The sequence below is a fragment of the Equus caballus genome, chromosome 16 (assembly GCF_041296265.1).
Source record: "Equus caballus isolate H_3958 breed thoroughbred chromosome 16, TB-T2T, whole genome shotgun sequence".
Classification (NCBI taxonomy): domain Eukaryota; kingdom Metazoa; phylum Chordata; class Mammalia; order Perissodactyla; family Equidae; genus Equus; species Equus caballus.
The window spans coordinates 93,633,474-93,659,970 of NC_091699.1; the positions used below are offsets into that span (position 1 = coordinate 93,633,474).

The 26,497-nt window shown below is 46.8% G+C and overlaps 1 protein-coding gene across 1 annotated transcript; it reads left to right on the forward strand.

The window, feature by feature from the left end:
• TM4SF4 (transmembrane 4 L six family member 4) lies at nucleotides 1–25,034 on the forward strand. The gene is made up of 5 exons (XM_005600979.4): nucleotides 1–634; nucleotides 1,349–1,438; nucleotides 13,412–13,548; nucleotides 21,223–21,412; nucleotides 24,424–25,034. The coding sequence occupies exons 1-5, from the start codon at nucleotides 461–463 to the stop codon at nucleotides 24,439–24,441; spliced, it is 609 nt and encodes a 202-aa protein (XP_005601036.1). The 5' UTR covers nucleotides 1–460; the 3' UTR covers nucleotides 24,442–25,034.
• The last annotated feature ends 1,463 nt before the right edge of the window (nucleotides 25,035–26,497 follow it).

The following is a 26,497-nucleotide window of genomic DNA, read 5'->3' on the forward strand; positions in this document are numbered from 1 at the left end:
AGTTACGCAGTGATTTATAAAGAGCCTGGGGGAAATACTTCTTTATCTGGGCAGGGGCATTGTCAGATTGAGGGTGCAGGAGTTCCAAATGCTGTTTGTTCCAGCTCTGTGTTCGATCGCAACAACGTGAATGTCTTGTCTGTGCTGGTGGATTATTAACAGAGGTTATTGGTCTCCATGGCAAAATGATTGCTCTCAATGTAATCTCATTTATGGGGGTGCAAGTAAAAGGACTTCAGGTCAGAGAGAGTGTATAAATGGCCACCGTCATCGAGGTGCTGCTGCATTTGAGAAGCTGAAGCAACTCCAAGGGCACGGTGCACAGGCCGATTGGCTTCTCAGCCCCGAAATACGGATTGGACTGGGGACGCTCTCCAGGACGCTCTGGCGACACCTTAGAAGAGACCCGTGAAGGACGCGCTGAGGCCTTTTCTCGCAGCTCGCCCCCGTCCTTGCCAGCATGTGCACTGGGGGCTGCGCCAAGTGCCTGGGGGGCACCCTCATTCCCCTCGCTGTGTTTGGCTTCCTGGCTAATGTCCTGTTATTTTTCCCCGGAGGAAAAGTGATCGACGACAACGTCAACCTTTCGGACGAGGTCTGGTTTTTCGGAGGAATATTAGGAAGCGGGGTCTTGGTGAGTAGGGAAGCCCTAAAATCCCTCTGAAGAAAATTTTCACCCCATCCTTTTAAAATTGAGTACTTATTGACCGGGAAGGTATTTAGTTTCTAACAAAAGCCTACGTGTTGCATGACAAAGTCAGTGTCTTTCTTTTTCCCTTGTCCATTAGGACCTGATGAGGATGTGTCCACTAAGTTTATTAAGTACTGAGTCCCCAAGCATGGGCTGGCAGTTCTCAGGGGTCAATTGAATTCCACAAACCAAATGGAGGGCCACATAATTTCTTTATTCTAAAAGGATAGTGGGGGTGGGGAGGAGCCGGACACACACTTTCTAGCAAACTGATTGACTGAAGGCCTCCCAGAGCAGCAGGTGTCAGTGGATCCCCTCCACTCGGGCACTAATGATTTCTCTACCCCTGTTTGCAATAGAGGGTGGGAACCTTGGGTTCAGAAAGAGAGACTCGCTTTTCATGACAGTTGTGGACAACTTGTCCTAACCCACATCCAAATGGAAACTTAAGGTGTCAGATCTTGAAATCTTGCTTCGCTGAAGCTAATGGCACCTGCATACTCACTACCACTCTTAGACCCCACAGCCCTGCTCTGTCCTTGCCATACCCTCTGGCCACTGTGTTCCCATAGTGGATGTGGCTGCTCACACAGCCAGGCAGGCATGGCCCTCCCTTAACAGCCCGGACCCGCTCTGAGCTGCTTCTCTTGCTGGTAGATGATCTTCCCGGCGCTGGTGTTCTTGGGCCTGAGGAACAATGACTGCTGTGGGTGCTGCGGCAACGAGAGCTGCGGGAAGCGATGTGCGGTGAGTCACGGGGGCGGCCAGCAGAACGACCCAGGGTGCGCTGTCTCCTTGTGCTGGGCATCTCGGGGGTGGGACGAGTTGCCAGCCCCAGGTAGGATTCTGGGGGCAGCTGGTGCAGGCACAAAGATGGGGTTCTTCTCGCTGGTGCAAAGTAACAAGAATAACACAATTTTCAAATACCATCGCCCTCAAACTTGAAGGGTACAGGTACCATTTTAGGTTTTACAAATAGGCAGGGATGTCAGAGCTACAAAATTAAAGTGATGCCGTATATAGAATGCAGGCTTGGAAGGCAGGGATGGGCTGTAAGTCTCCCTCCGCCACCGAGGGGCCCTGAGACTTTGGGCAAGACCTTCGTCTTCTCTGGCTCTGCAGTGCCCCATCTGTAAAGGGGGGCTGGGGCGGGATGACAGATGGTAACTTCGTCTCACGAGGAGTCCTCTCAGCTCCCCATCCAACCCCTGCCAGGGGCTCAGCCCCAGAGGCCCAGCACTTACTCATGTCTCCCCAGGTTTTGCCTCCAACTTCTGTTCCCTTTCTTTTTCGTGCCACCATCCCTCTTCTAGCAGGCGAGCCAGAGAGGCAGGGCATCGCCATTCCGGGGGGAGTGGGAAGCTGCCGGGACATGGGGGTGAGTCCCAGTTCTGCCACTGCAAGTCCCTGCCCTGCTCTTGTCTCCCTTTGCTGGTCTGTAAAATGAGGACGCCGCACCAGATGCGAATTTCCCGAGTTTAGGACAAGCTCTGCTGGTACACTGATGGGCTCTCTTTCAGTAACATAGAAAGTCATTCCCTTTTCCATTCCCCTTCAATCTCTTTGATTCTATCAAGAAAAAAAATCTTATTTTGATGGAAATAAGTCTTTACTACATCTAACACTTCGTAATCTCCCTTTCTAACAAAGGGGGAACAAGTCTCGAGCTCCAGGAATGCAAGCGACGTTAATGAAAAAATCAATAATATTGTGTTTGTGTTTGCTAATGATTCTAGTCTTTTGTGCATGTTGGTGACATAAATGAATAAAATAGAGTTTACCTAAAGAAAAATATTAAGAGTTCAGGTACATTGATATAGCAAAAATGAAGAAGGTAGAACTGAAATTCCTGGCTGGCTGACGAGTGAGGCCAGCTTCTGCTGTCATCTCCAAGGTTCATGTCTGTCTGGGAGGCTCAGGACCCCAGTGAAGAGCTGGACACGCCCACCTTAACTGCTTTACAGGGAAGGGGTAGCCATCTGTTCTGGAACAGAATCGTTTCTAGCATTCTTTCTCATCATTATTTGCTCATTTATTCAATCAAAAAAGATTTATTGAGTACATATGAAGGGCTGAGTCTGGGGCTCTGTTCACACAATTACAGTTTTCCATGTGAAATCAAAGACCATTCAAAGAGAATGTTCTCACCTTCTTGACACCATCATGAGTCCCAAGGAAGCACTGATGATTATTATTATAGCATGTAATCATCATTTACAAAGATATGTAAAAATTAACCACAATTACTCTAATTACATAGCATAAGTTATATATAATATGATACTTTTATGTAATTACTTATAAAGGAATAGAAAACATATATATCTCATTTTCCCCTTGAAATGTAATTCCATCATAGCTTGTGGACTTTGGAGGGATTCGTTGGAGATGAGAATTTGAAAGAAATTAGCAATTAAGGAAATTGGATGAAAAGAAAAAAACAGTCATTGTTACCGAACCAGGTTCGTTTTTGCCCACCGCCCGGAAAGCCAAACACCGAGACCCCAAGATTGCAGCAGAGACAGGATTTACTCACAAGGCAGCCACGTGAGGAAGCGAGAGCATGAGCCTCAAACTAGCTTCCCTGAAAATGGGGACTCAGGGATGTTTATGGGATGGGGCAGGGTGGTCTGAATGTGGAGAGAGGTGACTGGAGGTGAGGAGAGGTGAGGTAATGACGATCTGCGCGAGCGTGCTCAGACTCCACGCCTCTTCGTAGGACCCACGTTCACAAAATGGCGGCATTAGCATGATCTGGGGGTGGAGTTTTTAGCCACTTGACATCAAAAAGTCGGCTATCGGACATCTGCATGGGCCCAGTTGATGAGTTGGTGGTCTCAACTGGCCTGAAGTGGACAAAGGGGTTCGAATTCCTGAAGAACAGCTCACACACCCATCACCATGGTGACCCAGGCTCCAGGGAGATGTTATCTATAGCAACGTAGTGGAGTCAGAGAGCATATTGCCTAAGCAGCACAGTTAACAATGGAGGGTTAAACAGCTAAAAGCTAGTATCGGTAATTGCAAAAAGGAAAAACCCTTTAGTTCCTAGCTACTTAATCATCAATGGCTAACTCTCTGCCAGGTTCAATCCCTCCTATTCTTTGGTATTCCTCATTCTTGAGGGATTTGGGGCAATGACCAACCTAGCTACTTCCTGCTGAATTGGGGCATAGATCTGGATTAGAGGAACGAAACTGTTTAGGACTCATTTGGAAATATTCTCTTGTTCTTGGCTTCATGTTGACATTTTTATACTAGAATTTTGTATCCTGCTCAACAGTTTTGGAACACTAAAAGCACATTTTTTAATCAAGTGTCCGACCAGCAGGATAAGAAGTATGGAAATTTTAACACTCCCTGAAAATTTGACCTAATCCCAATGAGGCCTCCATCTGATCTCCAGATGCGGGCAGACATCTGGTCTCAGTTCCTGATGGTCTTTTGTTTTACCGGATATGCAGAGACCAGAGCAATGCCCTATACCCTGATCTTTCAGTTGTTATTGGTCATTGATGACAGCCATCAGCACAGACTCTCTGGCGGGGGGTCATCACATCCCTAAGGAACTCAGAGGAACAGAGCTATCAACTTACAGCAGCTGGGAAGGTCCATAAAATCTACAGAGCCTGTCTGGGTTAGTTAATCAGAGATCATTCAAAGTTTCAATGTGGTTTCTTTCCTACAATATGGCTTCCCTTATGTCAACCTTATGTTGACCAGGGTCATCATTGCTTAGAAATCTAATCTCATTCCCTGGTGTTGAGTGGAAGGCTGAAGATTAGTGCATATAAAACAAAGGTTCTGCTTATTTTTTGCTTTTAGGTTTGTATATATAACCACAGTGAGAAGTGAAATAGTATTTAAAGCATTGTACAAAACGTGTTTCTTAACTAGATTTAAGTGAAGTCCAAGAGGAAGGCAGAAAAGTCATGTTTTTACCAACACAGTTGAGTCAACAGGACCTGAGACATTTGGTCTGCCCATTCCAGTTGTCCATCTGGGCTCCGTAACCCCCGGGGGGGTCTGCCCTTAGTGTGCCTTGAGGAGGACACCTCCAAGTGACCAGCGGACTCTCCGGAGGGTCTGTGCCCACCAAAGGACCAGCCATGCCGGACTTTAAACCGAGGCAACCAGTCACAGCTGCCCCGGACCAGGGGTGACCACACTCCAGGTGCACAGCAGAGGATTTCTTGTTTGGGGTTTGTTTGCTTTTTAATGAGCTGCCAACTTTTAAAAATTGAGAGATTTCACACAAAAAGTAGCTAGATCTCTCCCTTCTTTTTCAAAACATTAAAACTTAACCTGTTACTCCTGGGCCTGTGTTTTGTGACACAGTGGCCTGCGCTGGGGATGGCTGAGCTCTTCCTTTAGGGTCCCTGCCCCTGGGGGCCACTGAGATCATGACTCTGCTTTAGAGATGTGTTTCCTTAATGTTCTGAAGATCTGGAGCACCAAGCATTAGTCATTTTTTAAAGAAAAGTATTTACAAACATTTTGTCAGAAAACAGAAAGAGCATACTTTGGTCGGTCCTATAATGCTGAAGATTTGAATTATTTTTCCAGATGCTCACAGGGTTCCCCTCTGGGTGTTAAAGGAACACTGGGCTTCTGTGGCACATTAACAAATCCTGCTGCGTAGACAGGCCAGTGAGGCAGAAACAGACCAAGCCAAGCTGGTAGGTTAACTCCTGCTGCCGTCTCCACGGCCTTGCTGTCTATCACTTGTTTCCTGGCCGTGCCCTCTCCTTTCTTCTCTGCTATGTCTTTCTGGAATATTCCCCAGAAGGCAGCTGCATCACTCTCTTCCCTTTCCACGGGCAGTGAAATCAGGACAGAAGAATCAATAGCAGAAGAGGATGCAGTGGCTGGAGAGATAAAACAAGACAATGAGCTGGAAAAAATCTTCAGATCACTTGATTGACAGCTCCCGAGAAACCAGAAGGCTGTAAGCTCTCCTCAGAGGCAGAGGAGACTGGAGCCCAGCCCCAGGGATCCGCACTCTTTTAAGTAAATTAGGCTAAACAAGAGCCGAGAAAAGTGAGCCCTGGGGCAAAAACTGTGAGGGGAAGGTGGCTTGCCTCCAAGGTGTGCTTGGAAAACCCTGCCCTGAGTTTGTCTTGAGGTCTCAACCTCTTCCTGCTCGAGGGCCGTTCTCAGTGGCCCCCTGCCAGCTTATCTGTGGCTGGTCAGGGTCGCCTGCCCTCTAATCCTGAAAAAAATGGATCTCTCAGGGTCCACTGGCACAGCTGAATAATTTTATCAACTCATTCATGTTAAGTATGTGCTTTACTAAGAGCCTTTTGAAGACACTGGCCTTGCCTCAAAGGAGTGTCTTTAATAATGGGACTGAAGGCAGACTGATAAAGGAGATATTGAGGGCAGGCAGGCAGGCACTGCAGCATCCTTAAAGCGTATCAGGGAGATAAAGGCCCACCACACCCACAGGCAGGGCCAGATGGTCGACAGGCCTGCCTGGGAGGACGATCTTGGTCAGGTGGTGAATTAGTCTGCTCGTTGCAGCCAGCACTTCCTCCCATGCCTGGCTCAGCAGTGCCCCCCAGGGACGCCTGCTGTGCGGGCTCTTCTGCAAGGAGCGCTTGCTTCTGGAGGCCGAAAGCAGGGACTCCCTGAGATCTATCTCTGGGTTCCTTGGAATGACAGCAAGTGTGAGGGACATTTAAGAAAGACAGTTCTTTTGAAATAATAGATTATCTTGAAAGAAGAAATAAAGTATGGAACCCTATTTCTTCACTAAATGGTTTTTATCCTTCAAAATCCTCTGCTGTCAAATGGATCACTAAGGGCACTGCGGGGATGGGGGAAGATGTTGCGAGCATTAGCGTGCAGGGAAGGGGCGAGGGGCACCAAGTGCCTGGGGTGCTGAGGACACACGGTCCTCAATAAGTGCTCGTTGGATGAACGAAGGACCTGAACCCTCAGGAGGAATTTCAGGTGACTTCATACTTCATCAGGCTCAATTCTCACCATACCCCTTTGAGTCAGGCATTAAACTCCCCATTTCATAAATAAGGAAACTGAGGCGCATGCAAGTGAAGCTTCTGACACCCCCACCAGACCTCCCCTTTCCCGAGCTGGCCGAGGCAGGAAATACAAGATGTTAAGGGAAGAGACACTTCAGACAATCTCCATAAGTCTCCTAGAACCCTTGCTGAGGAGGACCCCTCATGCCCACCAGAGATGTCCCCCAACATGTTGCTACTACCCAAGTCTCTGCAAACCCTGTCCCCAGACCACCCACTCTTCCTCCCTTCCGAGCCCCCAGGGCCTCCTCCAGCTGACAGCGGGGGGCATTAATACATGAGGACACGCCTTGGACAGTGGCAGAGCTGGGGTCCGGTCCTACGTCATCTGCCTCCAGAGCCTGAGTGGGAGGAGGTCTTAGAGCTGACACATGGTGAGTCAGAGGGTCTCTGATCCGAGGGTGTCACTATCTTCCATTTCAAGGAAAGTGTCTGCAGGGGGTACATCACACACGTTTCCTTAGCAACGTGAACAGGACACGTGTGCTGAGCAACCGTACAGGAATTCCTCTGCTTACTCGTCTTTTTCTGTCCAGATTTATGCTCCCTGTATGTGTGGAAAGTAAGAGTGTGTGAGGATATGATAATTAAAATATTGCAATACAATAATGACATTTATCAAGTGCTTGTCATTGTCATGGGAAATTATCCAAAACTTGGGGATAGACAAAAGAGATTTCTGGGTATCCTGTCGGTGAAGGGCATTATGCAGCAGCCTGCCCCACCTGGGGTCATCTGAGTTCCTAGAGATGTGCACTGTGATTCCCTAGTGCCTATTGATTAAGCTATCTGACATGTCATGATCTCCCTGAGGATTCAGGAGTATTCTTAGGATTCCGCCATATTTTACAGAAGTGGAGATGAGAACCTTAGAGAGATTGACTTCCCAAGGTCATTAGGGAGGAGCCAGGACGCAGACCCAGATCGGCCTGCCCGTGACCCCTGCCTTGCCCGCTGCCCAGCAGCACCGTCTCCACTCTGTCTCTGTTTAGACTGGGCAGGGCGTGTCCGCGGTACAGACGCTGCAGAGGAAGGCTCCCAACCCAGACTCCAGAGTCTGGCGCCTCCTCTCACCACGCGTCAGCTCTGTTCCCCATTCCTGCATCTCCTCCAGAGAGAGGCCCGGCCCTCTGCCTGTTTACGGAAATCACCCTGAGTTAGAGCATCTACTCTCTGACATGGTCCACTCGATCTCAGCAACTTTCAACACAAAAAATTTTGTATCATGAAACTCACGATAAATTAAAGTTATTCCAGACTGGTTTTAAGACTGGTAATATCTGTGAGTAGTGAGTTTGGCAATTTTTTTACTTCTGGACAATGAAATTTTTTAAGGCAAAATGACAGAAAACGTACCTTGCTTCATGTGGTTCATCCATTCTGGAAGAGTTCTGAAATACCAGTTTGGGATGTTTGCTTTATTTATCTTAAGGTGAGATACTTCAAATTTGAATACAAAACAAAACATGCCACCTGTAGCTTTACGAAACTGTAACCTGACGCCATTTTTTCTTCAGATAGTTTTATAAAGAAATAGAACATCATTGATTCAGTTGAGCGTCACTGTGTTCCTCGTCTCTAGCGCAGTCCCGTCCCTCCTAAGAATCAGCTTAATCCTGAATTCAGTGCAGATCGTCTCTATGCACTTTTTAAACTTTTACTACCAAAAATCCATTTTTTAAATGTTCTAGACTATGCTGTCCAATACAGCAGCCACTATCCACATGTGACCGTTGAGCACGAGGGATGTGGCAAATCTAAATTGAGGCGTACCATATGTATAAAATACCAGATTTCAAAGAGCCAGTACAGAAAGAAGAATGTAAAATATCTCATCTGTAGTTTTTATGTTGATTATATATTGAAATGATAATATTTTGGATATGTTGAGCTAAAGAAAATATATTACTAAAATTAATCTCACCTGTTTTTGTTTCTTACTCTTTTAATGGTGGTTACCAGAAAACTTTAAATTCCATCTGTGGCTTGCATTATAATTCCCTTGGACAGGGCTGGTCTAGAGGATTGTTTGTAACGGGAAAAATCGTCTCATAGATACTTTATGTGACCTGGTTTTTCATTTGCTCAGACTTGCCTAAAGTGAGCAATGTTTCATTTGTACTCATTTTTTGTGTCTTTAAATATTTGCCTGCTAAATTGTTCCAGGCGTGGTATCTACAATCCTTTACTCGCCTCACATAGCGGGAATGCACGAGTCAGATTTCTGCTCTCACTGCCCCCCAGCGGTTGGTGAAATCCTGGGTGATTTTAGCTGAAGGGACCTTCTAGAACCACACGCCCCTTTCTTCTCTTCACCACAGGAAGCCAAGGCTAGAGAGGTGGGGGCTGGTGATGCTGGGGGGCTGGAACCCAGGTTTCCTCAGACTTCCAAACTGCCTTCCTGAAAACGCAGTCTTTCTTTTCCATTATAGTAATTTCAGATACTCTTTTGTTCTTAATCAGTAGTTTAATGATTCCTGACTAATAATTAGAACTCAAGACAAAAGTCAAGTAAGCAAAAAGATATTTTTCCCTTATATGTTGTTTTATTTCTGTGAGAGAACCAATGCCATTCACAAGGAAACTCGCAAATAACGGAGTATCTGGTGGTAGTGGCACCGTGTCACTGTGTATTTGAAATACACACAGTGTGTGTCAACGTGTATTTATGTGTGTGTCACTGTGTATTTGAAATACACACAGTGTGTGTCACTGTGTATTTATGTGTGTCACTGCATATTTATGTGTGTGTCACTGTGTATTTGAAATACACGCCGTGTGTGTGTATTTGAAGGGGTGGAAGGTACAGGACCCTGGACTTGGCGGGGAGGAGACCCTGGTTCTTAACCTAGCCCAGCCACCTCCTAGATGTGTGACTTGAGAAAGTCACAAGAGCACGAGATTTGGCAGCAAGTGGCCATGGACTGACCCCAGTCCTAACACTTTACTCTGTGTTTGACTTAGAGAAATTATCTTAATTTCCAGTAGTCTTAGTTTCCTGTCTGGATATGTAGATAATAACACTCACCTCTGTTGAGAGGATTAAATGAGATAATGCATCCAAGGCTTTCATGGTTTGGAGCTATTTTTATTAGCTAGAAAGTGAGGTGATTGCATTCCATGGTTTTTGAGATTTTTTTTTAACAAAAATATAACTGTAAGAATATGTAACCATTTATTTAGTGGAAATTCTGGCTTTTGAAGACTTTTAACCAGTTTTAAGATGTGACGGACCCTTCCTTCATAGAATCTGTTTTTCATTGAAACAACCCAATCCATCACAAAGGACCCCATGTCAAAAATGTTTCCAGCCCGCTCAGAACCTCCCGCTGAAAGGATGAGAGGCAACATCAGAAGAAACCCCTGTGAGAGTGAGCTTTCCATGGCTGTGCTGGGACATGGGGGCCGCACCCAGTTGTACTAGCTGCGTCCAACTGAACAGCAGTTCGGCTGCAGTGTGTGTGTGGAGGGGGGCTCAGAGACTGCAAACTAGCTAGATAAGCTCTCGCTTAATCGGAGCAGCATTTCCCAAAGTGTGTTCTTGCAAGAACTCACAGAAAAAAGTTACAGGTTCCTGAGATTGGACAACTCTGCAAATTACCATATATACCCAAATATAAGGCAATACTTAATCTAAAACAATCTCTTATTTCCCATAAAGAAGTTTCAAAAAAAGCCCTTGACTAACATTAATACATATGCATATTTAAAATCACATGCTGTAGAAAAGAATATAAAATCATTTTAATACACTTATTTTGAAATATTACTCCTCCCCACTCATTTATTTTTAAATATATTCGTGCGTCTTTGACATCAATGTCTTTGCTGCTACTAACGACACCTTTTGAGCCACACAAGTTTCCCACAGCCCATCTTCTCTTCCATTTCAGTTTGTACAGACATTTTTGTATCCATGTATGGTGCAGTCAGTTGAAATTTCACCCTTAGTCACGAATATCCATTTACCTAAGACAAAGGCGGTAAAACATGCCCCTTGCAGGTATGTGCTAACGCTCCTCACAGTTGCGAACACTGAGTGTGCTCATTGTAGGATGCCATTTAAAAGGCGTGTTACCTATAATGTCCAGAACTAGGAATTGTGAGGTCAACTTTCCTAGAATTATTAATAAATCTGTGTTATGAAACAAATCCTTAAACAATTCTGTCATCTAACATGAGTTGTTTCTGACTAATGTCTTCCCCACGCAGTACCTGGCTGTTCACATAAAGTATCTGAGAAGAGCCTGATTTCCCGGCACATGGACTAAGGGCTCAACTCCAAGGCAGTTCCCGTGCTTCTGAGGGACGATTCGAGAGCTGATCATTTTCCCAATGTTCCAGCATACAGAGTGTGTCTGCTTCTTGGAGGTTCACACACATGAGCGTATCACAAAGATTCTTAGAAGTACAACAGGAATAAAACCTATTTAACTTTATGTAATTCAGCAATTTATGAAATTATTCAACAAAACATCCTTTGGAAAACAGATTGCCTGTTCTAATGTGATAAATTGACCAAAATTTTCATCTACTTGTGACCTAGATTATATTTATACATATTCTTGATGGTGATCATGGATTTAGGATAACCTAGACATAAGAATTAAGGGGCGAAATATAAATAATGATTAATATAAAACCTTAATCTTCAGCCAACAAGTAGTTATGTGGTGCCTTTAAGAAACTAGGAAGAAGGAAAGCCGTACAGATGGTGGTAGGGGTGGAGCAACGTCCGGTCTTCAGATAACTCACTGTCCACGCTTCAAGGAGCTGGGGCTCTGGTTGGGGAAGACAGACAACACGTGGAGCATTAATGTGTCACAAGCACTGTGCTGTAACAGCAGTTTATACAGGAGGAGGGAACGGTCGGTTCTGCCTGGAAAGTCAGACAAGGCTCCATGCGGCACGTGGGGCCAGAGCTCAGTCTCGGAAAGCTGCCCCCAAAATACATTTATGTATGATAGGAAAATAAATACCAGCTAAAGTGGAACTCCAGTATCACAGAGACCCCGATCCCGGGCACGGTCAGGTCCTCTCCTCCCAAACATCTCCTGTATCAGATTGGCAGTAACACAGGAAGAGGAAAGGGGGCCTGCACAACGTTTGCCTTAGTTTGTCACGTCTAGTTTTACGACGGACCTTGTAGGGGGGCTTCATCCTGCCCCTCTATGGACGAGAAAACTAAGACTCTGAGGGTACGCTCGTTATGCAGTCATCACACAGAGAAAAGTAGCAAAGATGAGGCTGAGCCTGCATCTGCTGACTTTCAAACTCCTGTGCTGTGCGTTACACCGTCATGTCACCAAAGTAAGAGAGGTGATAACTTTTCCACCCCTATTTCCATCCAAAATTATTAATGCTTCCATGCTACTCTGCAATTACTGCTTAGAATGGATGATGCATCTGTGGGCCTAGTTTTTTCACCCATAAGAGGGCGTTAGCCTGGATGGGCTCCAGGATGGTGTCTGCCTTTCAGAGTCTACAATTCTATTTTGATTTTATAATTCAAAATAAGAAAGATGTTCATACAATCTATTTTTCACTAATTAATCTCTGTCATATAAAAATCTTCGAGGGCCAGCCCGGTGGTGTAGTGGTTAAGTTCATGCACTCTGCTTCGGCAGCTCAGGGTTTGCAGGTTCAGATCCTGAGCTTTGACCTGCACACCACTCATCAAGCCATGCTGTGGCAGCGTCCCACATACAAAGTTGAGAAAGACTGGCACAGATGTTAGCTCAGCGACAATCTTCCTCAAGCAAAAAGAGGAAGATTGGCAACAGATGTTAGCTCAGGGCCAATCTTCCTCAAAAAAAAAAAAAAATTAAGAGGCCAGCCCCGTGGCATAGTGGCTAAGTTCAGTGCCCTCCACTTTGGCGGCCCAGGGTTCAAGGATTCAGATCCTGGGCACGGACCTACACCACTTATCAGCTGCGCTATGGTGGCAACCCACCTATGAAATGGGGGAAGCTTGGCATGGATGTCAGTTCAGGGCTAATCTTCCTCAGGAAAAAAAAAAATTTAAAAAGAACTGAAATTGTTGGGCCTATGTAACCTGAAGAGGAGAAACCTTTCAGAGGGCGGAAGGGGTGGAGAGATGTAAAATATAAAATATTTTTATGTAAGATATAAAATATCTTCAGATATTTTAAAGTCTGCTACCACATGGAAAAGATGTTGGACTTAAGCTTTTTTACCTCAAGGAATGTAACCAGGACCAATGAGAAGTTCTAGACTTCTCCCCTTTCTCATCAGCAGAACCCGCCTCCCACCTGAGACCCACAGTGAGGTAGCCTCTGGGAGATGACTGGACCAGAACGCTTTTAGGATCGCTTCCAATTCTAAGATTCTTTGATTCTGTAATAGCCTGGCCTTCCACGTTAGCCCTTCATAGGAAGGAGATTCTCTCCTGAATGAGGTTAAAACCATGGCTCAAAGAAATCAAACCACAGCTAGCACTTCAGTCATCAATGAAAAAGCTATGGGGCTGCGGGTGCAGAAGGGGACACCAGACGCCAAACTCCTTCTGGGAGACCCCACAGGCCCCCCCACTGTAAAGATCGGCTCCTACGCGGTCGCTCCCTGCAGTCTGCAGGCGCGACCACAGGCTGCGTAGGTGCGCCCTCTGTGACCTCTGGGCCACTGAGGAACCTGGCTGTCTCTTCTTCTCTTCCAGATGTTCACCTCCACAATATTCGCTGCGATCGGATTCTTGGGTGCTGGATACTCATTTATCATCTCGGCCATCTCCATCAACAAGGGTCCTAAATGTTTCACGGTCAATGGCACCTGGGCCTACCCCTTCCACAACGGGTAAGACACACCCTGCAAGGCCCAGGTGTCACCACGGGCACAGGCAGATCAGCAGCCGAGGGGAGACACGGCACATATCTGTCACCTCCGTGTGCAAGTCTCAGGCATGCTGCCCCTTTGAGGTGGGGCCGGAGTTGTGCAGCGGAGGGAGGTTGCACAAGGTCTCGCCTCTAACTGCTCGTTGACAGACGCCAGGGGAAATAACTGAAACTGGGCGCCCTGGCTGGCCGGAGGGAAGGAGATACGTGGCGCCACCCCTCACACGCAAACATTTATTAGCAGCAACAGGAGGCAACTAAACATGTTCACAAACAGAAAGTAGTGGCCCCACTGCAAATCTCGTACTAGAAACCGAGGATGGCAGCCCACCGAGAGAATGCAAAGGCTGTCAGTGACGGCCCGCAGGGTACAACAAAACAACCCCTTACAGAAAGCACATCTATGGAAGAGGATGTTGAAAACCCTGCAGGTTCTTCCCGAGAGTTAATGATGATAGACCTCATTAAAATAACCCTTGATGTTTTCATGGGGCTTTGTAGTTTATGAAGAACCTTTTGAGTTTTACAACTTTGTAATTTAATCTCCACGGCAGCTTCAGGAGGCAGTCAGTCCGAGCCAAGGCAGGTGTAAGGCTGGCTTGCTGAGAGCCACACAGCCAGCCAGGGGCAGACCAGGGCTCAGACTCGTGGCTTCTGGCCTCCAATCTCTGTCTTGTTGCATCACGCGCGCTTCTGCCCCCGGCCTGCACCGTCCAATCCAGCAGCCGGGAGCCACACGTGGTTCTTTAAACCTCAGTCCATTTAAATGAATAAAGGTGAAAATTCCTCAGTCACGCTAGCCATATTTCAAGTGCTCAGCGGCTATGTGTGGCTGTCGGTGAGTGTGCTTGGCGCCTCGGTCATAGGCGTTTCATCCCGCAGACAGCCCATGAGAGGGTGCTGCACCGGACTCCAGCCTCCAGGGGGCTGGGGCCGCTTCTGTGTTGTTCCTGTCACAGCCCCTCTGCCTGGCGCAGTGACAGACACACCCAGGGGGTCAGGAAATATGGTCTTTGGGTCCTCCTGCACGTGGAGGATGGGTCCATGCCTAAAAAGTCTATAGGACACCACTTTATTAGCTCAAACCCTATGTATTGATATATAGTGAGTCTAAAGAACCCCAAGAACAGTCTTTAGAGGGTACCAGTTCTGTTATCATGCGAGGTCTCAGTTTGTTCACAACAAATATCACCCCCACGCTGCTCTGCAGTTAAACAGGGGTACGAGGCCTCTAACATCTTCACATCTCAGGTGGCGAGTCCCAGAGCTACTGAGTTGGCTGTGGAAGGGCTCTCACCTCACAGAGGACTGTTGGGGTTCCACTGCCGTGAGCACAGAATTCAGACACCAGAGGCTGAGCAGTCCCCTGAGGTCCTCCCGATAGCTCACTCTCTCCCACCTGCGGCTGTGTCTGTGGAGCTACAGACTACGTGTTCTTTCAAGGACCCTTATCCTATTATTCCCACCAATGGCCTCAGTGCTGTACCGAACGGGTTCTCTATCTGTTCTGTTACATGATGGATGCTGCCCTTGATAAACTGAACATCAGTGAGAACAAATCTACATCCAAAACAAAGGAGGGTGAAAGGAAACATGGCAGATGCCAAGTTACCCTCCAAGGCCGTCCGGCGGTCTCATCTGTGCCAGCGGGAGGGCCTGGCAGATGCACGCCCTGCGTGGGATGGGAGGCGACCGAGGCCCAGGGTCAACAGAGTGACCGCTGGGTCGAGGGCCAGCACAGGAAATGCCAGCTTGGGGGGAGGACAGGAAACCGCTTTTCAAAGTTCTCCGTGTTTGTCCTTGCAGGGAAGCAGGTTTTCATTCCCGTCACGGCCACGTACTGCACACTGTTCTGTGCTGAATGCTTCCGTGTATGTTATTCTGTCTATTCCTCACAACAACTCACCCACCCAATAACAAGTATCAGACTAGAGCAGGTTAACAATACAAACAGAATAAACTGTGCAGGCAAACAGGAACGTTCCAGAACCCTCCATCCTCTGCTCGCTGGATGGCTTTGATAATTATCTTAAGGGAGGAAGATCTGAACACTTAGACATCTGCATAGTGGCTTCAAACTATCATATGATCAAAACTGCCGGTATGGGGTGAGTTACAAAACCATAGATACCACACTTTCCGGGGCATTTAGAGGATAAGAGTGATTCCTGGTTTTTCCCTCATGTCCCCAAGGTAGAATTTAATCCCACCCAACACGTAAGTCCACTCTCCACTAAGGTGGGAAACAGGCCCCAGTTCAGGGCCCGGGGAGTGGTCTCCGTCGTCCTCCGCCACCTTGCAGGTCTCCTCTGTGTCCCGTCTTCTCCGACATCCTCCTCCTGTCCTCTGAGGCCAGAGCTCACGTTCCCTTTTTGGCCTCCTCTCCCGCTGCCAGCTCTAAACCTTCCCTGAGCCAGGGGCTCCCCTTGACCGTCCTGGGACAATAACCCAGCCTCCTGTGGCTTGTGTTTTCGGTCAACAAAGCGCTTCCAGCCACAGTGTCCCATTCAATCCTCACAAGAGGCCTGTGAGATTAGTTAACCCCCCTCCAGGCGAAGAGAGTGAGGCCCAGAGAGGACAAGTGACTTGCCCCAAAGAACACTGAGTCCAAGTTTCCTGACTTCGAGGCACAGTGCTTTATCTAGAACACAACTGCTATTGGTTCACACTATCTGCCTTTGTAGAGATTCCACCTAGCAAAGCTCGGGGACCTTTGTCTCCAATCTTCTTTCCTATACCATGGACTCCTTCCCGTCAGGTCCCGTGTGGAAGCAACGTGGCCGTCGTCCTGCTAGCTGCAAACCTAACGCACACACAGCTACCTAGTGAGTAGAGAGGATGAACCACCATGTGAGCCCGAAAAAAAGGACGGGACAGTGGTCTCTCTTCCTTTATCATCAATAGTGGCAGTGGGAGCCGCTCCCCCCTCCTTCTCCTCCCCTTCCTCCTCCTCTTAACAGTTAAGGGCTGTGTTCTGCACGCATTATCATACTTAATCTTCCTAATAAATCTGAGGAGAATTCGTATCCCTCCAGTAGGAAAATGAAGTTCAAAAAGGTTCATTTGCCCCGGGCTGCACAGCTAGTAATTAGTAGAAGGAGAATTAGAAACAAAACCCTTGGCAGCACCCTGCTTTGTGCTGAAGCCTGTCCCAAACATGGAGCAAAGAAGGGCAGACATGGTCTCCACCCCATGAGCACATGGTCGGTTAGGGTGACAATACAGGACATGCTCGCAGCACAGAAAGCGGTGAGATGGAGGAGTGTGAGGGGAACTTCTTCTAGAAGGTGACATGGGCTGGCTTGCGGATGAGCAGAAGTGTGCCTTCCAGGAGGGAGGGGAAGCCCGTCTCAGGCAGAGAGCGGCAAGTCCTGAGGCAACCACGGAGAGGCCCGTCCTACTCAGTGAACGTCAGGACCCCGTGTGGCTGGAAGCTCAGGGTGAACGTGGGGAGAGGAGCTGAAGGGGACGCCACATGAAGGGGAGACTGAGAGGCAGCCTGGATTCAGGACGTCAGGGAATGGCAGAGGACTTCAGGCAGGACATGCCACAAACACTTGGGAGTTTTACAATGATTGTGATGGGAGTGACACGGAGGATGAACAGAAGGGCCCAGTAACTGAAGACAGAGCCAAGGAGGAAGTTGGAGAAATAACCCAGGTGACATCATGAGCATCTGCAAGGCCGTGGCGTTGGAGCTCAAAAGAGGAGGCACAGCTCAGACGGAATCATGAGGATGTGATGAGGTGGAGGGGTAGGGGGAGGTCAGCAAGGCGGACTCTGAGATTCCACCTTGGGGCACAAAATCCAGGGCTCTTCAACGCCATAGAATTTAGCACTGTTTTCTTCAGAAATGTTTGTTGGCGACTACATTAAAGGGGCAAAGACGCTTAACTTTTTCTGCCATGAGAACCATACTGAGGAGACATCCCAGAAGGAAAAAGAAACCTGGGAGATTTCGAAGCCTCTTGGCTTCTTTGAAGTAGGACCTTCCCCATCCAAGGTCTTCCTTTCTAAGACAATAGCCACCTCTGCTGACCCTGAGCTGCTGAAAGGGAAGCAGCTTACAGGGGCCTGGGACTGCTGTGTGGGGAGAGCTGGAGGAAGGGCCAAGGACGTGCAGCAGTGGGGAGGGCCAGGGACACAGCCAAACACAGGCCCCCCCAGCCAGGCCACCCTCCCTCGCCACTCCCTCAGGAAGGAGGTGGGTGGCCAGGGAAGCACTGGCCTGCCAAGACACAGGCTAAATACAGCTCAGCGGTCGGCCTGGCCTTTCAGCGAAGACCATCTGCATCCGCAATTCAAGGATGACTTATGAGCAAGGAGCCACGTTCCCTCACGCTGGCAGCCACATCCAAAGGGTCACATGGGATCGACCACACATTCCCAGCTTTCAGGAAGCAGGAAACACCCACGGATGTTAAGAACTGGCTTTGCCCTTGGCCTGACTGGACTTGGGGTCCAGTACCACCTCTGTCACACACCAGGGGTGTGACCTCTCAGCTCTGCCTCTGTGAAATGGGGTAACAGCAAGGCCTAGCTCACAGCTTCAGGCAAGAGTGGAATAACGTGATGTGCATACAGCCTGTGGCACAATGGCTGCCAGGTACCGCCCGCCTCATTCTTCGTTTTCATGAATGTAACTCACTATCATGAATGGAATTTATTATTATACATTAGAACCTTCTAAAATCTTATGCCTTTATAATGATTTCATGATTTAATTTCAATCTTTTCAACCAGCCATGTGAAGCTTCAAGGAGAATCATCTCTTTACCACGGCGTAGGTAAACCTTGATGACACACTATTATAGATGTATTGTGTAAATCGAATTTCACAAGAAATCATGTTTCAAATATCCTAAAGGGATATAATGACTCACATAGAGGGAGTCGTGTAATGATTCAGAGCACTGGCTTTGGAGTCAGAAGAACTAAGATCAAATCCAGGCACTTCCGTTTCTTAATCTGTGTGGTGGTGGACGTCCCTTCCCTCTGTGAATGCTTCCTGAAGGCTACTCCATGGCAGGCGTGGCCAGGTAAAGAAGCACGTCCTTGAGAGATTGGGGAAGGTGACACAAGGCAGCTAGCCAGTGCCCAGCACAAGGGCAGGACCCTGCACATGAAAGCTGCTAGAGCTGGGGACAGACAGAGGGGACAGGGTCTCTGCCTTGTGGGTGTTCAGTCCCGAAGATGGACAAATGGACAGACGATGATGGCAAAGGGGCCTGGTGCTCCATTCCAGAGGGATCACAGTGCCACGAAGCACAGAAGGGTACGGAAGCCAGCTGAGGGCAGGAGGAGCATCAGGGAGTGGGTCCCGGAGGAGGTGGCCCCGAGTTGGCCAGGTCGAGTGGGCCAGGCAAGGCCTTCAGGCTCCCCTCTTCCTTCAGCTGCCTCTGTCGCCAGCAAGAAGTGAGTTTCATGAAACCCGTGGCTTTCTGCTCCAACGTTGACGGCGTTACCGCAGCTCAGGTGGAAATGCCCTTCGCAGGGACGGGATGCTTTAAAACTCCAGTTAAGTCAGTTTACACTGCCTGAGCTCTCCTTGCTTCATAGAATGTGGAAACATGATTAACTGCCGGGCTGTGAAAAATTAGGGCCCCTCTCACCTGGGGCCTGAGAGCTGGACGCAGCAATCATTGTGGGATCTCTGAGAGTCTCAGAACCCGAGTTTGCGGGAAGAGAAGGGCCTGGAAGGCTCTCCATGGTGGTTTGTCGGGGGCGAGGCAGCAGCAGGAGTGGCCTGAGAGGACGTCCAGGCGCCCAGACTCCATCCCGGCATCCGCGTCCCCCGGGAGCGTTTCACAATCTCACCACCAGGAGGTGCTGTCGTCTCACCACTGAACAAACTTCCGAGGAAAGAAGAACTCAGGATTGCCAGTTACTTCCTTTTAGGATCTTTTCTTTACAACTTGTGCCTGGAAAGTATTGTCTCTTTAGAACCTCTTATCATCATCAAGCTTAAAAGTTGTAAAGATAGAAAGGACTGACATGGAAAAGCGCAGAACAGAAAGATGAGTGTTTAAAATTTATCAGTACTGAAAAGACATCTTATAAAACAACACACGGGGGGTGTCATCTCAGTGAACTCGCACAGTTGTGGGGCTGTTGTCAGCCCATTTTACAGATGAAGAAACTGATGCTTGGGGGGGGGCGTGGAACGTAGCTTGAAGGAGGAATAGTGAGAGGAATGCTTGGACTCAAACCCAGGTCCATCTGAATCCAAAATCTCAGGCTCTTTCCTTCAAACCAGAGGGCTCCAATTCAGTTAAATAATGCCAACGCCAGCGTCCACGGAGTGCTTGTTGTGTGCTGCGCACTGTTCTATGCGCTTGACTAGGATTAACATTAATCTTCACTCAACCCTGGGACTTGATAGATGAGGGTATTCCCATCATACAGCCAAGTGCACCAGTCACCGCCAGCAAGCAGGAGAACCCCGTTCTTATGGCAGGTGGACCAATGCTATCAACAAGCTTTCACTTACAAATCAAAAGCAAAATGCTTGGGCTTTCCGTTATTCCTTCTGCTCTGTGAACCTCCAGGGCATCTGCCAACATTTCAGAGATTTGTCAAAATTGTAACACAATGTATTTAAAATGTGCGCACTGATGCACAGGAGAATTCCTCAGAAACAGGGGTCGTCAAAAAGATCTGAAAACAAGAGGGTGGATGTGAGTTTAGTAGCCAGATGCCGTTTCCCATTGAGGCCTTGAAAGGACAGAGGACGCACAAAGGAAGAGGGAGGTGCCAGTCTGTGGCTCTAAGAAGGTGAGGAGGAATCGTAATAACCCACAGGATTTCCCACTTTACTTTGTCTTTGTCTTAAAGATAGCATCCTTCGCATTTCTCCTTCAAGGCACAGTGCTCTGTATATTGCAGCGGACTCCTAGTACGTATATTTTATAAATAATTGCAGTTTCTCCTCTTTCAAGGTTTTTGTAGAATATGTTTCAAGGTAGCAGATTATTTCTTCCTTTTAATTAATTAAATCTTTTTGTATGTGGAATCCATGCATGTTAACAAAAATATAGTTGAGTCAAATTCACAATTTGGCTAGAATTAGGCCTTAAAAAAATCAAGCCTTTCCTGTTAACTGTAGACACCATTGTACTGTTTATGGCCGGCAGCCTTGACAGATAACTTGTCAAAAGTCCAAAGGATCTAATGACAATGGGTAGGATCAAGGCCGTGAACATGTGTGAGATTCTACTCCTGGAGCGTCTTCATTTTCCTGGACCCATAATAGGCACTAAACTTACCCATCTTCTTGCTCACCTCACAAAAATCACTCTGTCACTTAGTTGCTGTGTGTCCCAGGGGCAAGTTGCCTGACCTCTCTGTACCTCGATGTCCTTATTTGTGAAATGGAAAAAAAGAACCATAAGCCTTCTATGAGAAATAAATGAGTGAATATCTGTGAGATGTTTAGAACAGGATCTGGCACATAGTCTATACTCAATGAAAAGTTAGGTATTGTTTGTAAAAGTGTTGTCATTATGGAATATTTTTCTTATGGAGCTTATGTTTTGGATGGAAACTATTGCAAAAGAAAACCCACTATGTTGACTTTCTAGTCTCGGGTATTGTGACTTCTTACAGTTGTCACCTTTCTATCCCACGTCCCCGACAGGGATTACCTGGGTGACAAAGCCTTGTGGAGTAAATGCCGAGAGCCTGCCGACGTGGTCCCCTGGAATCTGAGCCTCTTCTCCATCTTGCTGGTCATAGGAATAATTCAGATGCTTCTCTGCGCCATCCAGGTGATCAACGGCCTCCTGGGGACCCTGTGCGGAGACTGCCAGTGCTGTGGATGCTGTGGGGTAAGCTGAGGTCTTTGTCCTTTCTTCTCAGCATGCAAGAGGTCAAGGCAGGCCCGCAGCGCAAATGGGATGAGAATGTGGGGAGGGTGGCGGCTACAGAAAACCAGAGCCAGGCTGGAAAGCCCAGGCAGCCCCCTGCATCAGCTCAGGGATACAGTGACATGGTGTGGCTGGAACCCAGAAGTTCTGCTCTCTGTGCAAGTTAGTGCGCCCAGGCTGAAGCTGACCAGCTTCACAGGTGACCGTGGTTCTGGGGGCAGAGAGTTCCACGTACCTATAGACGTTCATAATAATGTCTTTATGAAGGTCCCCAGGAAGCGGGCACCTGTTAAATGCACATATCGTCAGCAATAACACATCACGGTCTGGCCCCTAATGTTCTCGCTCTTTCCTAAACAGGTCTAGTCAGTGGGCTAAAGTTGCCAAGTGAAATCTGGAGCAGGCCTCAGGGTATTTTCCTTTCCCTGGAAAAGAACAGAACATACCAGTGCAAAGCCGATATTTGGATGAGATTTCTGATAGAGAAGAGAGAAATGGTTCTTAGTGAGGGGGAAAAAAAGGAAACCACTGAGGATTTAGTCTCCAAATAGGATTGCAAATTATCAACAGCAATATGAAAAATAAAAATAACCTGTGGACAGTAAGACAGAGTGATTATTTCGACTAATGACCAAAACAGATCAGGCAATTATTCACACACACACACAGTTATTTAAAACACAGATTGACGTATGAGGAAAAAAATTAAACAGAACCCGAGAGTTCCCCAAATGGGGAATTATGTAAAAAAAATGTAAATAAAGGTCTAGCTACTTAATATTAGGCCCAAATTTTAAATGATTCAGATAATTTTCTTTAAATTTCTAACAAGCATTATGTGCACTTAGGCCAAAACTTGTGTGTATGTGTACACACAGACATACGCAGAGGTGTTCAGCTGGAAAGTCTGCGTCCCGCCCTTGTCTCCCATCCACAGCTCCCTAGTCCTCCACCAAGGGAAGGGGCTGGAATTTCTCATATGTCCTCTCACAGTTTCTTTTCATTGTTTTCATTCCCCTACCTTAAAAGGATTTTTTTCAAAACTGTAATAATAAAGAAAATGCTTGTGAGAGTGCTATTTAAAAAGAACAAGATGCAAAAACTGTATACAGAATATACAATTATATAAATGAGAAAAACAAACACTGTGAATAGAAAAAAGACCAAAAGGAAATCCAACCAAAATGTTAAATGACAATTGTCTGTTGGTAAGAAGCTTTGACTTTTTTCCTTCCTTCTAACTTACATTATTCACAAAAAGTTTAACAACCATATATTTTAAAATATAAATAAAAAGTTCCAAAAAAGCAACTGTAAAATGCACATATTACAAATAAATTTCACTGACTATTGAGGTTTTGTTCTATAAATTTTCAATTCTATTGTGTTGGATTTAAAATTTTGGATCTTTCAACACAATTGGGGAGAAAAGAAAACTACAAGTTAGTAATCCATAAAAATTACTTTTCTGATAGTTGTTAAGAACATTGAGCATTTGACTCTTGTAATTCATCCAAAATGAACTCATGCTTGCTAAGTCAGCTAGTTTATTTCAAACACTGATATGACTTCTTTTTCTGCTTTCACAGAAGACAGTTATATTTTTTAGTTAGGTAGCAAATTTTTGTTGCAAGATTTATTGGAAATACAACTGCTCTTCAAATAGAAAAAGGTAGTTTACTAAATCTGAGGATCATCTATAAATTTAAGGATATACCCAGAGGTGCCGGTACACTGACTCTTTTCAGGGAGTCATCTACTCAGATACCATATTTTAGCGGTTTTAATGAATAAATCACTTGACAGTCAAGAGAGCAGATAGAGCCCACAGTCGCCAGTGCAGGAGCACCGGGGAATCACAGAGGGTGAATGAACATCACCAGAATTCTCTTCTTCCTCCTTCCATTCCTTCCTTCTTTCTTCTCTAACTTTTGATTTGGAAAACTTCAAATCTACATAAAATTTAAAAGAACAATACAATGAACACCTGTATATTTTTCACCTGGACCCACAAATTGTTAATATTGGCTCACTCTCTTTCCGAACCCTTGGAAGGTAATTTGCAAACATCATGAAACCTCACTACTAAATATTTCAGCGCACATGCGAGCCGCATATTTTAAAAATCAGTCTGCGGAGGATTCCTTCCCTGTCGGCAGCTCGCCTCTCACACAGCTGGTCGGCATTCCTGCCCCAGGAGGACGCTGGGGAAAGACGGGCCCCTGGCCTAGTTACTTAGCCTGAGTGACCTGAGAGCCTAACTTCCTGAGTCTTTGTCACGCCACCGCCTCCTGCCTACCTTCTACAGAGAGTGCAGGTCCACCTCCACCCACTCGGGCAGGAGCATTTACCGAGAGGGTCCCGAGCTGGCACAGTCCTCACCTGAGGTGGGAGATGGAAACGTGCCTTCAAACACGAGCTACCAGATGGGGGTGGGCTGCCAGCTGTGCCGTCTTGGCCAAGTCAGTTGCCCTCACCTCTCTCTTTGCCTGTAGAATGTGGATATTAAACCTACTTCCCAAGTTTCTGAGTGTCTGAACGGGGGGGAAAATATGTGTCCATTTCAGCCATTAGAAGACTCAGGACTTTGTACTGTTTGTTATTTACTCAGAGTATGGAGGTCAGGGAGGCAGCATAGCTCCAAGGTAAAGGAGCCCGACCTCCGGGTTCAACCTCCCGGGTTCAATTCCAGGCTCCTCTACTTACTGGCTGTGGCTTTAGAGACATCCCTGGAGCTCTCTGTGCCTCTTCTCAAAATTATTTTTAATGACAAATGATGCAAAATAAAGTCAAGCTTCAACTCCTATAACCTAAACACAGGTAAGTAATAGAATAAAGCTCAGAAACAAAATCAGAAAAGTGTAGAAAACATTCAGTGGGTGCCCAGCAAGCAGCAGGAGTGATGGGGAGGGGAGAGGAAGAAAAAAAAAGAAGAACAACGTCATAATCAATTACCGTTTTCCACCTTCTAGGGAAATGGGGCCGTTTAAACCCGGGCGGTGAGCAGCTGTGACTCCACGGCATGGAGGACAGGTTAAACGGACTCCCTTCTTCCTCGTCAGTTCCGACCTGCTTCCTACCTGCGAAGCTTAGGGAAGGCAGAGCCGTTCCTTCTTCTTTCCAGCAGCTTAGTCCAACTTCCAATTTTATGTTATTTTCAAATAAAAAAGTTTGGCCACTTAAAAAGTTAGATTGACAAATCTTTCAAATTAGCTTCCTTTGAGAATTGAAGAGCAGGTTCAAAGCAAGTTTTCCACAATTTTTTCTTGAAGTGTGAAAAATGTACAGTCATGCGTCCTGCTACCCTGCTTCTGTGTATATAGAGATGTTCATATCTTTGGGAACTTTACATAATTCAAAGCGGGACAGCACATTAAAAATGAGAAGCTAAAGCCAATTTTTATTTTCAAGATTTATGGGAAAAAAGAATGACTGATGTATCACACATAATTTGTATTTGGTGTCTTTGGGGCTAACGTGTTTGAATTACCTGTGAATAGTCTTTTGAGCCTGCCATCATTTGCTGGGGTTTCTTTATGTATATTAAATTAAAATCCGAATTCAGAGGTAATACAATAATAAAGATTGTGTGTGTTTGGGGAGGGAGAGGCAGAAGAGTAAACGAACACCCTATTTTTCACCTTTTTACAAATGCTTACTTTGATCAAACAAAAATCAGTGTTTTAAAAAAGTTGATTTGTGTAATAATTTTGTCCGCCTATGGCCCAGGATTAAGGTAGTAGGTATTGTTAATGCTAAGTGTTCTACTATGACATTAATTTTGGTTTTATCAGTGAGGCACTAATATGGATCAAGTCCATTCTGTTGATCCGAGTTCAAACCCCAACCTCACCACATACCAGCTTGGGGATGCTGGGAAATGTACTGAGTCTCAGCTTCCCCATCTGTAAAAGGACTGTTGAAAGAAATCGATCATCCAAGAAACGCTGAAGTCCCCCAGGGGTGGAACGAGGAGGCCAGTGGGCTTGCCAACATGTCTGAGGTGCAATAAGGGGGAGCTCAGAGGGAGTTACAAGCCAGGCAGGCTACTTCTGCACCTGCCGAGCCGACAGGCCCCCTGAAGCCTGGGTTTCTCATCGTATCAATAGAGTAATTCCCAGTCACCGACTGAGCGCCGGCCGCCTGGGGCTACACATGGAAGGCACAAAGAGTTACACGCTCTGATTTTGCCCTTGCTACAATGAGAGCTCTGAGATCAGAGATTGCACCTGGCACTTAACAGGCAGAAGGAAGAAAGGTGGGTAGATAGACATGTAAGATCTCACTGGGGAACTATAAATACACACACACATTAACACACACACTGACGCATGGACACAGTGTTTCAATTCACTTTGGACCATTGGTTTTCAAACATGGCTGATGGTCAGAATCACCCAGGAAATGTCCTAAAATTACAGATTCCTGAGCCCTAGCCTAGACCAGCTGCATCTGGAAATCTTTATCTCCAGCCTGGACCACTGCCCTGCCTGCTAAATGGCTGTTTTTGAATGTCTCCTTGGCACCTTACAACAACAGTTCTCAACTGAACTCGCCCAGGCCCTCACACATGCTTCTCCTGAAATCCCTGTCTCGGGGCACATCACGTCGGCATCGAGTACACACAGAACTGCAGGTGTGACCCTAGATCCCTGTCCTAAATACACAACTTACCACGGTCCTGCCCTTCAGTGGCTTCCGTCACCCGGCCCCTACTGGCCTCTGCAGACCCAGCCATCGCTCTGCCCTGAACTCCGGGGTCCAGTAACTGCCTGATGTCCTTGGCACCCCACACACTCCTTCAAACCCTGCTTCTTCTCCTTCAAGACTCAGTTCAGGGCTCATCTTGTCCAGGTTCTTCCTTCATCATAGTTCCCCCAGCTAACTGACAACCCCCCACGTTCTCCCATGACATCCCTCATATGTCAGACTGGTTGCCCCTTTCACGTTACGTCGCATAACACTTCCTTCTGTCCTGCTGGACTGAGAACTCCTTAAGCTCAGGAACTCTCTCACCAACGTCTGTGCCTCTTCCCAGCACTGGGC